At 33.2% G+C, this 14,409-nt stretch overlaps 1 protein-coding gene and 1 pseudogene across 1 annotated transcript; one reads left to right on the plus strand and one right to left on the minus strand.

Annotated features, from left to right (window-relative positions):
- Positions 1-42: 42 nt before the first annotated feature.
- LOC134244729 (sushi, nidogen and EGF-like domain-containing protein 1) lies at positions 43-3,320 on the minus strand (the record flags this gene model as incomplete). Its single annotated transcript, XM_062726982.1, has 7 exons — positions 3,123-3,320; positions 2,550-2,846; positions 2,280-2,372; positions 1,998-2,145; positions 1,781-1,894; positions 1,102-1,212; positions 43-153 (listed from the first exon to the last, which is right to left on the minus strand). Coding segments are annotated over exons 1-7 (1,072 nt in total), but the record flags the coding sequence as incomplete, so codon positions are not given.
- A 7,922-nt stretch (positions 3,321-11,242) lies between these two features.
- On the plus strand, positions 11,243-13,407 carry LOC134244740 (calpain-2 catalytic subunit-like; annotated as a pseudogene).
- The last annotated feature ends 1,002 nt before the right edge of the window (positions 13,408-14,409 follow it).

Here is a 14,409-nt window from a genome sequence, read left to right on the forward strand (position 1 = left end):
TCAATGTTTTAAAAAAGGGGAATGTATGGAATAATAGAATACCTGTCTCACAGTGGACTCCAGTATATCCAGGTATACACTGACAGGTGTATCCATTGACTCGATCAGTACAGTTACCATGTATACAGGGAGAACTGGCGCATTCGTCAATATCTGTATATATAGATAGAGGATATATATATTGTGTGATTTGATATTGGCTTTATCCAACGAGTTGAAATGGTGTATATATTCGCGAGGCTTGCCGAGCGAATATACACAATTTCAACGAGTTGGATAAAGCCAATATCAAATCACACAATTATAGATGTTCTATTTATCTCATACGACTTTCGTTTTAACAAAACTTTGAGACTTCCCCTGCGAAACTACATGAATGACTGCCAAAATCAAATTGATGACGTATAACTTGATGACGGAGCACCGTTGATGTTTACATGCGTCGAGAGAAAGTAGATCGAGTTCAAAATTTAGAATATTTGCTATCTGTGTCTTTGAAAACATCATGTGAAAATTGCTGGAGCTTTACATCAAACGAACTTCTGACTGAAAGTTGTTAGGACTATGGGGATCGTGAAAATCAACTCTTTTTACGATGGCAGTACAAATCGTGCTAGGCAAGGCTAGGGGCCTAGACTTTGTCTAAATTGTTTGCTGATCCATGGTAAGTTACAGCTACATTACTAGGTAGGCATACGTAGTATAATATAAGAAAGCATTGTTAAAGATGTCAAAGGAGTCTTATAACAACAACTTAACTGGTACATGTAGTCTTTACTTTCTCCGAAAACGATCTAAGAGGGGGGGGGTAACATCTGTCTTCAAATAGCCAACGGGTTCCTTGATAAAATAAGACACTTCTTTGACATCTTGCTTTTAACGATATTGCTACCCTTTATCATTCATTTTATAAGGGCAACAATTTTCACAAATAAAAGTTTCAATAAAATAAAATCTTGAAGCGAGGGTTCGTGTCAAAACCGGAAGTGCTATTGATAAAATAAGTTTATCCAACGGCCTGTATCACCAACATTGCATGCAGTTTTTAAATTCTACGTCCGAAAAGGGAAGAAATTTGATACAAAATTATAAAATACAAACCTATCTCACAATTGGTTCCGGTATAACCCGCATAACACTGACATGTGTAGTGATTAATAAGGTCAGAGCAGTTTCCATGAACACAGGGGGAGCTTTGGCATTCATTGATATCTATCAAAGTAAAGTTTCATCAAATGATTCACTTAATGTTGTCTTATGCTGAATATCAACAAAAAGAGGTGTTGTTTTTTTTATCTAGATGTAATTCAACGTCTTTTTTGGCAAATGTAGGGAATGAACAAGAGAACACTCAATGAAAAAGGCTTTCACTTTTTTTAATGCACCATGATCAATTCTAGTTTTACTGTTATACTTTACTACAATGACACTTGACTTTGGCTCACGGATACCTTTTTACTTTAATACTTTTCTAGTGTACATTATTTAATATTTTCAAATTTTACAATTACAATAGTACTTTCTTAAATACTTTCAACTGATATTTTACTAAAATAACTTCCTCAATACATATGTAATATTATACATTTAATGATATTGTAAAATTATAATAATAAGGGTTTGAAACATAACTATGGTACATTCTTTAATACTCTGATGCTTGATTTCTTTTGATATTTTGCATCTTTACTGTGTGTTCAGTAGAAGTTTGCTGATTATTTTTGATAATACCTGAAGAACTCGGCACTTCAGATAACGTGTAAATCTATACAATTCTTACCAATTTCACAGTTTACACCAGTGTATCCTGGGTCACAGATACATTCATAATACAGGTACTCATTAGAACAGTTTCCATGAACACAGGGAGAACTGGCACATTCGTCAACAGTATCTGCAAGGTTATTGCTATATGCGTGAACAAGAGTGTTTTCTTGAACAATAGGATTATATAAGAAGTTTTAGTAGGGATAAACGAAGTTTTAAGAAGAACAAACCTGCATTGGTTATTTTTGCTTGATCCACTCTAAATACATACTGTCCAGGAATTCCTATATTAGACATCTGAGGAAGATTTAACACTGCGTTTGTCATTGATCCAGGAACTGAATAATAATGAACTCCATCACCAGCGTTAAACCCCACCTTAGAGACAAAATATTATACATTTAGATTATTAGTAAATTTACCATATTTGTCATATTCTTAAAAATGAAATAGGCCTTAAGTTTAAAGTTTAAACTATATTGCGTGATGATTTATAATAAAATGTTTGTTACCTGAGCAGATTGTGTCCATGTGATTTTGTTGTAATCATATACAACAAATGAATTAACACCATTGTTGATTAAAACAAGTTGAAATGTATTCCACTGTCAAAATAGCAAATGAAATCATATATAAGGCAATGAAAGATATTTCATGTAATGAAGCACCGAACAATATTTTTACGCATCGACTTTGCAATTTAAAAAAATAAAGTATTTGAAAAGAAAATTGAAATTACTGTTCATAGTTCTATTTTCTCCGTATTCATATAACTTTGTTACCTGTTGACAGCTTCCACTAGTGGAACAACCATATGCAGCTACATCCTCCCATGTAATTATCATCATCCACGTGGCAGTGAAAGTTACAATATTAGGAAAAAGAGTGTTAATGTTATTCGTTCCTCTTTGTAGTATAGTTCTGTCTGTTGTTGTGCGATACCATAATCTACCTCCTTTTCTTGTATCTATATCAGTCCAAAATGGTGCTATGATTCTATGAGAGCCATCTATTGGGAAGGGCTGTGAGGTACACTCGCTTAATGGAGTCTCAAATGTAACGTCGCCATTGTTATTGACCTTATAATTTAAAAAAAGCTAAAATAAGTTAATATTGAATAAAAATTAATAAGATAAGAAGAATTAAAAAAATTGTTTAAAAAAACTTTGCCCTTCTTTCAAAAGAAGCATTACAAAAAAGACTGAAAAAACAAACAAACAAGACACAATAATTTAAATGAAAAAGAAATTTTACAGACATTTTTCAGAAGTATACTTTTTTCAAACAATCTTCCATGTAAAATAATTCTAAAAGAACACGATAACTTATCTTTAGTAAAACTTTTCTGTACGTACGTAAATTGAGTTATATGACGAACCAAAGAAAGGAAAAGACACACTGATGGGAATTCTAGAAGTGAAGCCGTCGTCATTTGCTGGCAACTCGCTGTCTCCAGCCGCTAAACCATAACTATAGAACTGACTCAAAGGGTAGCAGATACAAATGTTAAGTATTGCTGATACTATTACTACAATCAAAGTTGTAAAAGACATTGTTGAAGATAGTTTTGAACTAATATGGCACTAAATTTTTGTTACTTTTATATAGAAAAATCAGGAAAGTCTGCAACGAGGAAGACTTACTGAACAACCAATGCTATTGAGTTTACATCATTGTTACATCAATTACAGCGAATAAAAAATGAATCATTTTTTCTCAGAAATTCCTTTTAAAGGGGCTAAATAAAATTCTCAGTTTTGATAAAGAATTTTGTTTCATGTCTAAACTGTCCCTCTTATCATACCTTAAATCGGTTACGTGTATATATCGTTAATTTCATAGAAAGAATAAAGTCCAGCGTGTACGATAGATTATCAAGAGGAAAGTAAATCGTTAAAAAACCTACACGGCTGTCAAGTCAACATTTTCTTCGAATCGATTGCCAAATTGAAAATGCACTGTTTTACCTTAATATAAATTTATATATACTTGTATATGTATATATAGCATTAAAATATATCATTAAAATATGTCTTAAAACCTTTTTTAAATATATATAATATTTACTGTATAATGTATTTAAACATTATTTATGTATATAATGATATGGTTATCATAGGAAACAAACACCTTATAAATGTGACGTTTCGTTGGTAATGATACCTATCAGTTAATCATTTTCACGAAAGGATTAAAGCGCATGCGTGTTTTATGATAAATTGTTTGTCAACTTGCTTGTCAATGATTTACCTCGTTTAAGAAAATGTTCCTACGTAGATCATGCTCTTGCGTATCGAATCAACTGAGATTTATACACTTAGTATGCAGATGATGAAGGTTTATTGCTGCGTGAGTAAGGGAAGTTGACGATAGAAAAGTTTAAGTCATCACATTTATCATATAGCTTGGTTGTGAGATTACCATTTTCAAGTAAAATATCCAAGTATGAAACAGATGTGTCAGACCTTGCAGTATCTTTTATCTCAAGCTCTACAGAATATATCATATCGACCTAGGAATATAAATTACCATTGTTAACTGACAATACGTCGTCGTTATATCTAAATTTCGAGTTGAAGGCCACAACAAGTGTTTTCTTCTTTTCACACATAAGATTTTGCACAAATTCTGCATCATTTAAATACAAAAATAGGTCTGCTAATAACGGAGAGCAATTGGTACCCAAGGAAATTCCAATAGATTTTTTGAAGACCTGGTCTCCAAAAACCACATGGATTTTTTCAATCAGAAACTCAAGCATCTTTTTGATTGATTGATTGATTGATTGTATGTTGTTTAACGTCCCTCTCGAGAATTTTTCACTCATATGGAGACGCCACCACTTGCCAGTGGAGGGCTACAAATTTTGTCCTATACTCGGCACTCAGGGCCTTTGAGCAGTGAGGGATCTTTTTTCGTGCCAACATCTACTGCGACACGGGGCCTCGGTTTATACGGTCTCATCCGAAGGACCGGCCTCCACGTCCCACAGTGGGATTCGAACCCGCGACGTAAGGATTGACTCCTTACTTCGCGACTCTAGAGCAGACGCTCTAACCACTGCGCCACGCGGGCGACAGCATCTTTTTGAAGTCAACTTCAGAGTACATGTGTGTGTAATCAGAGTGTGTTTTAACAAAATAACTTTGCAAATGACCAATTACCACAGGTAAGAGAATTTACGAGTTCTATTTTTACTGAAAAAGCAGCTGTCAATGATATGAAAAAGTCTGGACTTTAATTTATCGCGGGGAAAGGTTGTGTATAAAGTTGAAAATTCGTAAGTTTTCAAGCTGTTCATTTTGGTAATATCTTGTGATTTAAAACTGTCCAAAAGTTCTTTGGAATTTTTGAGTATCCAGATCTGATTCACACCACTTCTTGAATACATGTATATTGTTGCACTGTATTCTTGAAATTTTTCCTTCATTTCTGTGAATATCTTAGTGAGATGTAACAAAATAGGCATGGTTGAACATTTACTTGAACCCGCAATGTATCTTTTTCTTAGGATTCTTAAGAAATTTCGGAATCCAGTATATATATGGTAGTTCAAATTCATTTTGGCTCTGTGGAATATCAAAAATATTCAAAACTGACATATGATTTTGAAGAATTTCTTCCTCAGAAAGGGAAGTATGAGTATAAGAAGGATTACCACTTGTAGATTTAAATCCAAGTTCTTCTAAAATACAATTGATATAAGGAACCTTACAAACGAAGACAATATTGTTACCTGCTTTGTCGGCAGGGACCAGTACGTACTGATCATGTAATCTATCTATGTATTTTTCACTTCTGGATTATTGAACACAGGAAGATAAATGGTTTTCATATTGACCCTAAATCTTTCGCGATTTAAACATGGATCTGATACATTTTATCCATTTGACAAAGTGTCAAAGCCTTTTTTAAAGATTAAAATGACAACTGTGAAAACTAACTGTATAAAATGTAATAAATGTTTCTATGAATGTGCGTATCTTTGCTCTAATATAAACTTTAGTTAGAACATTTTAATATTGTTTTCCTTTAATGGGGATAAAAAAGTTTGTATGTTTAATGTAAGGTATTATATAGCTTTGATTTCATTATCTAGGCTTTAAAGCTTTCAGAAATAACATTTCAAAGCATAAGGCAGATTGATATTACCCGTATACATTCGCCTAACAAGAATATCCCTACCAAAGCGAATGTTTTTGTATAAAAAATGACAGGGGGTCATTATTCTACGTGGTCATTTTTCTACAATGCACACGGAGAAAAACGACCCCAAGGCCATAATTTCTACAGAAAAGTGGGTCATTTTCCTACGTAGAATATTGACCAGGGGGTCAAATGTCTATGTAGAAAAATGGCCCCCGGTCAATATTCTACGGGGGTCACTTTTCGTCATTTCACCGGCAATGTAATGTCTTAAGATTAGCCTGAAGATTGTGTAATTTTGGTTATGATTAAAAATCAACATTTATTTCGTCACTTTTTATTTAAAATTTGAGTAATTATAGGGAGCACAGCGAATTCATAAAAATCATACTTAGAGACAGATATTTTCTTGGTAAATTTTTATGTGAAACCTTTCCAGACTTCCTCCGCTACCATTATTTCATGTACTAATGCCGAAAATGACAGATCCGCAGTTATTGCAAAGTTTCATTCTTGCAGATAGCTTTAAAAAAACAGTTCTGTTTACTCTACAACATATCATGAATAAATTGTGCAGTAGACCTATTTAGTTTCCATTACGGAATGTAAATTTGAATTCAGTGTGTACACACAGATTATATGCTATCCACAGATGTGGTATCCGTAGAACGTATCTTCAAACCGCTTCATCGAGCGGGAATCCTATATTTGCATGACCACCAAGCCGTCCATATCCAATCCCTAAACAGGCACATGGTTTTGGAAGGGGAGCCCCCTATCTACTTTTTCAAACATTTTAGAATCGAAAATGTTTGTTGAAAAGTTCGTTTCCCCGTTTTATATGAATGGTCAATGAACAAGGTACGTCTCTCGGAAATAACTCAGTATATTACATTAGTAAATTAAATAGATTTGCAGTTAATTTAAAATACAGAACTTGATATGAGTATTGTCTCATACTTAAATGGGGTACAGTATCTGCTATCTTATCACAGTGTTATTTGATTAATGAATGTGTGTACACTAACAATTTTACCTAATGCAATTACAAAAAGTGTTTTGTTGTATTGATAAGGAAGTCTTTAAAAAAAAACATCTTTTCATTATGCTGTTGTAGTTCTTGATTTCTTGAGTAAAAATTATGTTGGTACACAAAAGAAAGCTTTAAAAAGTTTTATATACATGTACTGATCTTTTGGATTTCACTTCAAACGTTGGCTCGCATTATCATACTGCATAGCACGAGAAAAAGTGCAGTTGTTTTAATTCGTGTAAGATATTTATTAAGTTTATGTAGAACTTTGAATTTAATTTAACATATTTCAAAAAAAATTCATATGAACGTTTTGATATAAAAAATCTTTCCATTGCAGATGCAAGAGAGTAACAAACGGCAACTCTGCACAGGAGATTTTTCCGTCAATTTGTTAAAATCCACATGTGAAGTCCTGACCAGTTTTACATTTGGTATTTATTTTTTTCTATGAGACACATTGGACAAAGGACAGAGAAAATGTTCCAGAAAAGCACAATATCTAGGGATTTTTTTAAAGTAACCTTTGATCTAGAAAACGTATACAAGTTAAGTGCTCAACAATATTACCTTTTTGCAATATGTTGGTAAAGTTTACCTTATAAGTGACCACGGAGAGAGAAATGGCTAAGACAAAATTACACAGAGATACATTTGACATGGACCAAATGGCTAAAAAAGTCTCAGCGTCAAATAAATACTGACATTTATTGGATAAAGTTTGGTCCAGATTGAAATAAGGGAATGGAAAATGACCCACACAGGTGTTTCGTGTAGACGGATAGACATCGATTCAGAGCACTGTATTTTATTCAGAGCACTGTTATAAGTGTATTCATTAACTGAGATTAAAACTACATGTAACTGTGTATGACCATTATTAGGAGTAATTAACAATTTGGAACAATACCTGCGACTTATTACTCATCTCTAATAGAAAATGTGTGAGAAAAAAAATCTGGAAATCTAAATAAAGCGTTTTGAAACTCATGCACTAATATTTCCTGATAGATAACTGCAGTATTACGTAATACCCATTTCACAGTTGATTCCAGTAAACCCCGATAGACAGGTACACACGTACCCATTGACCCCGCCTACACAGCTACCGTGAACACAAGGAGAACTAGCGCAATCATCTATATCTTGAAACAAAGTAAGAAACCACATACATAATATCCGTATATTAATCAAAAAGTATAAATGTAATTTGACAAAGAAATTAAATACTTATTTGTCTGACAGTTTGTTCCTGTAAACCCATCCTGACAGTGGCATGTATAATGATTTAGGTGGTCAGAACAATTTCCATTGATACATGACGAACTTAGGCACTCATCAATTTCTATCCAAAAATTGTTAAATGCATTTTAATAGTTTCCTTCGTTCAATACTGTGCTCTCAAAAATAGGATTATATGCAAATTATAAGAAATTGTGGAGATGTCATGCAGATTTACAATGATTTGTAAGTGACAAATTATAAAAGATGAACTTTTCTATGTTAAAACATAAAGAATTCTTCAAAAGTTTGTTATATGACTTCCCTTCTCACTTGTTAAAACAACATACTCGGCACTCACGGCTATTGAGTATTGAGAAATCACAGGAGATATATTTTGTTTCAACGACCCGCAGTGGAACTCGAATCAGCGAAGTAAAGATCAGTTCCCTCCTCCGCGACTCTGAGTAAACGCTCTAACTACTGTGCCACGTAGGCGACTTATAAAATGGATATGAAATTTCTAAAATTCAAAGATTAATTACTTTCTACACATTTTTTCCAATACGGTCTGTGGTTGTCTTGAGATAACATATCAGTATTAAGGTTTGGTAGCGCGAAATGTTAAAGTCATCATGTTAAAGCTGAACACGACTCGTAAATAGGCATACGCCATTTACAATCATTATCTACGGTACATCAGCACTAGGGTATACTTGTCATATTCATTACACCTGACTGCTTTATTGTCACGGGTATCGGCGTGGAATGGCGACCCGTATTCGTGCTGGTTATCTTGCATTACCTTTGTTTACATTTTATTGCAGTTACGTTTATATGTGTTGTTTTTATATTGCACTGAACTGCACAACTATAATTGAAAATTTCTTTGGTATCTTACTTTCCTGCATTTGACAAAGTATTACGTTATTCTTTTCGCTACCGAGTGCTGTATAAACATACGTCTGTCTACACCAGTGTCAACTGATTACACTGAATAGTGACTATACGCCCTAGCCTTTATATAGGGGTCTGCAGAGTAGCGAGAATCGGGAGCAAAATTGGCGGACACATTCCTTTTACGAATCGTGTTCAGCTTTAAGCAGTCATCGATTATTAGGTCCCCTTTTATAGTCCATACTCAGAAAATCATCAAAGTAAATCGAATTGATCTTCTTTCAAAAATATTGAATTGCTTATAACTTTAAAAATGTGTTTGTACAGAAATTATGATGCGTATAGGATCGTCACTTGATAGCTAGTAATTTTTCTGTCTCGCAACAGTTCATTATTTTGTATAACACATTAATAAGCCTTATTTGAATTCAGACAGTTTTACCATAAATAATAACATTAAACAGAAGACTTTTCAACATTTTATGAAACCATTCACCATAATATTTATATTGTATGTCAGGTTTTTTTCTTACATTATAGACAGCTGTTTCTTTTTACGACGAAAATGGAACTAAATTTACTTACATGTAGCAGGGGTACCATTTCACTGCTCATTTTAAAAATTATTTTGTTAAAAATCAATCTGATTATATACATACGTAGCCCAGTTCTTGTTTATATTATGATGCCTGAATTTCTGAAGGACACTTTATTTGTAGTTTTTTTTAGATTAATTCTTCCAATAATCTCTTGAAATTTCCATGGGTATTTGTTTTTAACTTTTTATCGATTTATTTTTGCATTCATATGAAGCGTTATATATTCAAAAACTTATACATAAAAGGAAAAAGATAGATGCTTGGCAAACAACCCTACATTTAGATATGTGTATTTTTGCAATACAGGAAATCAATGTAGTTTTAAAATCATTTTAATAAAAAATAAATCTAGATAACTCTTACCAGTTTCACAGTTAACGCCTGTGTATCCACCATAACAGAAACATTCATAATGAAGGTATTCATTTGAACAGTTTCCGTGAACACAGGATGAACTGACACATTCGTCCACCATATCTCAACAAATATTTTAATTTTCTTTTTTTTATATATGAAAAAGCAAGTTTTCTGTTACAGTGAACACGAGGAATATGTCTTGACACAATTTCAAACTCCTATGTTTTATATTTATGTAACCATAATTTATCCAAAATAAAATGAAGCAATTATATCCTCACCTATCTGACAGTTTGTTCCTGTAAATCCATCCTGACAATGACACGTATAATGATCTAAGTGGTCAGAATAGTTTTTATAGATACATGGCAAACTTTGACATTTATCAATTTCTGGAAAATAAAAGCATGGGTAATATAAATAGAAAATCTGTATTTTGTACTGAAAAGTAGTAGAAGTCTTGAAATCGAAAAATAAAATATTTTTCAATATTATTTCACAAAAGTGTTTTTGCCTGAAGATTGGTTAAATAATAAATAAACATTATATATCCGATTAAAAATTGGTCTGGAGTCAAAGCCTGTTTCATGATCCTGGGACTCGGTCTTCTTCGTGATGATTCATATTGCATAAGTATTTGGAAAGGTGGTGATTGATAATAATCCAAAGGAAAAAATAATTATCAGGTTTCTTTAAAGATTATATATATCATGTACATACATGTACGATAGAAAAAAAAGAAATGCATAAAAAATTATAGTCCATTCAGGTTCAAAACCAACAAGATTTTTTTTCTGAAAGAGGAGAAAGAATGCTTGGAAAAATTAAAGAACAAGTCTCAATAAGGCATAACCTGTGGTCCCCGGTAAATCGTCAAATTTTTAACTTTCATTAAAAAACTTAAAAAGTAAATTGTATTATTATTATATATGTATGATTAGTTAAAAAAAAATTATAGTCATTAGGGGATTTTCAAAACACCGACCAAAATACCCAAAAAACAAATGGAAGACCCCTCGTCCACCCAAAGTTATGAAGAATACAAATAATGCAAAATAAAATTCAAGCTTATTGAATATTACTTTTACCCATCGAACATTGTTAATTATTTCTTATGTCACGCTACAGCTCACCATGTCTTCATTTACATAGTACCTAATTAATTTTAAATGTCACCACCCATTTGAATGTAATAGAGAAACTGCACTCTGTTCGAAAGAAAATGTTCCGGAATTTGCGTGTGCGGTAGGTGTTGAAAATTGGCTTGTATTTCTTGATACTCAAATTAAGTCTTTAATTATGATTGTCCAAAATTTTAATTAGAAATATTATGTTATATACCATGAAAATAAAAAAAATACTATATCTTCAAGCATATTTTGTAAAATAAGGGCGAAAAAAGGGACCAAGCTACTATACTTAAGTGGAAAACTCCTTTGTTTTCAAGAATTGTTCCCTTCCTGTATTGTTGACTTGTGGATTCAATGTTAAATTCATTGTTAATAAACCCCTAGACAATAAAGTCATATTTCGCTACATATTATTTATTTTCTTGTCATTTGAAAAATCTATATATTTGCATTATCAAGAGTTTCTAAGGAAAATAATTTAAAAGCAGTATTCTCATCTATGTTTTAAGGTAAACACAACTTATTGACAGTTTTGTCTCTTGACATTAAACAAAGACAGTGAATAGATCATTGATTTCTTTTGAGTTTATGACAATTGCTTAAATGGAGTGAAGAATGGAGCCATGTGACAAACGACGTAAAAGATCAGCTGGAACTACTTTCACGCGATGATGGTGAATTCTGGATGAATTACAACGACTTCCGGCGAGAGTATTGCAATATGATTGTGTGCAACTTGTCGCCAGATTTTGATCATGATGGAATAAGTGACAGAGCAGGTAATTCACTACAAGGAATTTCCTGGAAAATACCTTCTTTTCACAGACTGATTCTTGGAAACACATATACATACAGACAGAATGAAAATCTTCAGAATCCATTATATTTGTCACAGGTGGCGAAAAACCAAGTCTCAACCGAGACTCGAACCCAGGGCTTCTGGCGTACCGTGCCAGCGCTCTAACCACTGAGTTATTGAGACCCGATATATTGACTGACTCTCACTCACATGTGAACCCGGTGACATATTCCCCCTCTTCGAAGAAATTCGTCCTCGAATTCTATGAGTTAAGGAAATGCGTGAAGCATATTCAAAGGGAACAGTGGGTTTTTTCGCTGGGCGCCAAATGTCACAGGTGGTGAAAAATCAAGTCTCGACCGGGACTCGAACCCAGGGCCTCTGGCGTACCGTGCCAGTGCTCTAACGACTGAGCTATTGAGACCCGATATATTGACTCACTCTCACGCACCTGTGAACCCGGTGACATATTACTTTTTTTCAAATAGCAAGTTTTAGAAATAAGCATACTTCAAAATTAGATTGTTCTTGTATTTTTAGAAATAAGCATACTGATTTGTTAAATTTTCAGAATATCAGTTAAGCTTCAAAGGTTCCTGGAAAACAGGCTTGAATGCCGGTGGTTGGCTGGAATGTGACTCTTTTTACCAGAATCCGCAGTATCTCATCACTCTTCACACTGACGGTAAGCAGAAGCTTCACAGTTTTGGTTTTAGGTTTTATATTGCTTCACCGACTGGTTGTTAACTTCAATACGTATATGTTAAAAACGTTTAAATCATCAAGTGTGATCATCAAGTATTATTTATCCAAAGGACAATTCCCCCTTAATGATTATTTAGGTTCATTTTTGTATTTATTTTTTTTGTTTTACTAGGGGCAAAACATATAACTTGTCGTACCTTTAACTTTAAAAAAAAAGTAATTATAATCATTGAAGATTTTATCTGCATGGCTCTTGTAAACTGTAAAACTACATTTTCTTCCTACTGCTATTTCAAAAAAGTTTTACTACTAACACTGAATTTCAGTTATGGTACAGAGGCGTTTTAATGGACGGCTTCCATTGATTATCTCCCTTCTGCAAGTGTACAGAAGACATGAAAAATTAGACAGTATTGGATTATATGCAATTGGTTTTGAAATATTCCAGGTATAGTTTAAGAGCGTTTTGTTATTTCTCTTTAACTTACAATTAATAAAAAAAATAAAAACAATAGATTGATAAACTTTTTTATATATCCTAGTTATATTCCAAACCTTCTGGGGCTCTAGGTAAATCACAATGATCCACTGATGCCAGAAAACGAGGAGACGTATTCGGAATATAGAGAGACATCCGGGCGATTTTTCCTCGATCCGGGACATTACATTCTTGTGCCAACAACGCAGATGCCAAAATTTGAAAGAGAGTATTTAATGAGACTCTTCTCTGTCTGCAAAATGGAATGCATGTAAGTCAACAGGGAGTTAGAAATGGATAGTGTTTTTCATTAATTAAATCAACAGTGTCTTCTTAAATTCCTGGGATATCGATTACATTTTGATGAATTTGTTTTGTACTAAATGACACCTAACATAATATTCAAAGCTTTATTTTCACTCTGAATTAGCTGCTTTTATCGAAGGAAGTGCATAACTGCCTTACCTAAATCTCGGTACTTATTCCTTGTGATTATTGTTCTTGTGAAATCTTTTAGTTGATTATTGCCCTTTTAATAAAAATACCTGAGGGCGCTTTGGTTGCAACTTCCTTTTTCAATATTCCAGCATCATCTTTGGTCGGTAAAAATTTTTCAGCTTGTTATTGTGTATTATAAATTTGAAAGAATCATTGAAATTATTAACTGATTTGGAGAAAGCATTTTTAAAAGTGATATTTTCAGCTTTAGTGTTAGGATTAGGCATAGTTTGCCCATTGTCCCTGATGTTATTAGATTTCCTTTTGGGGACGGTGGGGGGGGGGGGGGGTTGCATGGACGATGGCTATCGTGTAAAGCTTGTAGAAAATGAAGATGGGGTCTTTATAAATAGATTTAAGTAGAAAATGGTTTATGGACATACATGTATTTATAGATACATGATTAAATGGGGGGGGGGGGCTTCATCGCAAAGCTTTCCGATAGATTCATTATTAAGATTGGGGTAGAGGGGATAACTCTAAACAATTACTTGTCGATAGCTATGATTTATATAACAGGGGGATTGCACTTACTAGATTAATGTAATAATTCATATTTTAAAACGACTATTCTACCCCGTATTTGCTTAGCGATCCGACAAGTGACTGTTTTCGGATTGGGTTTTGTAAATTAGTTTGCTCATTCAACTTCCAGTTTAGAAAAACAGTGTTTATGTTTACTTTTACTTTTAGTCCACTCATTCAGTAATTGACTAAATGTGAATCGATTTCATACAAGGTAAGTGGGATCAAGAACAACAAAAAGGATATTTCTGTCC

This window comes from Saccostrea cucullata, unplaced genomic scaffold (genome assembly GCF_032062105.1).
Source record: "Saccostrea cucullata isolate Sc308-1 unplaced genomic scaffold, CSIRO_AGI_Scuc_v1 ctg22872, whole genome shotgun sequence".
NCBI classification, from domain to species: Eukaryota; Metazoa; Mollusca; class Bivalvia; order Ostreida; family Ostreidae; genus Saccostrea; species Saccostrea cuccullata.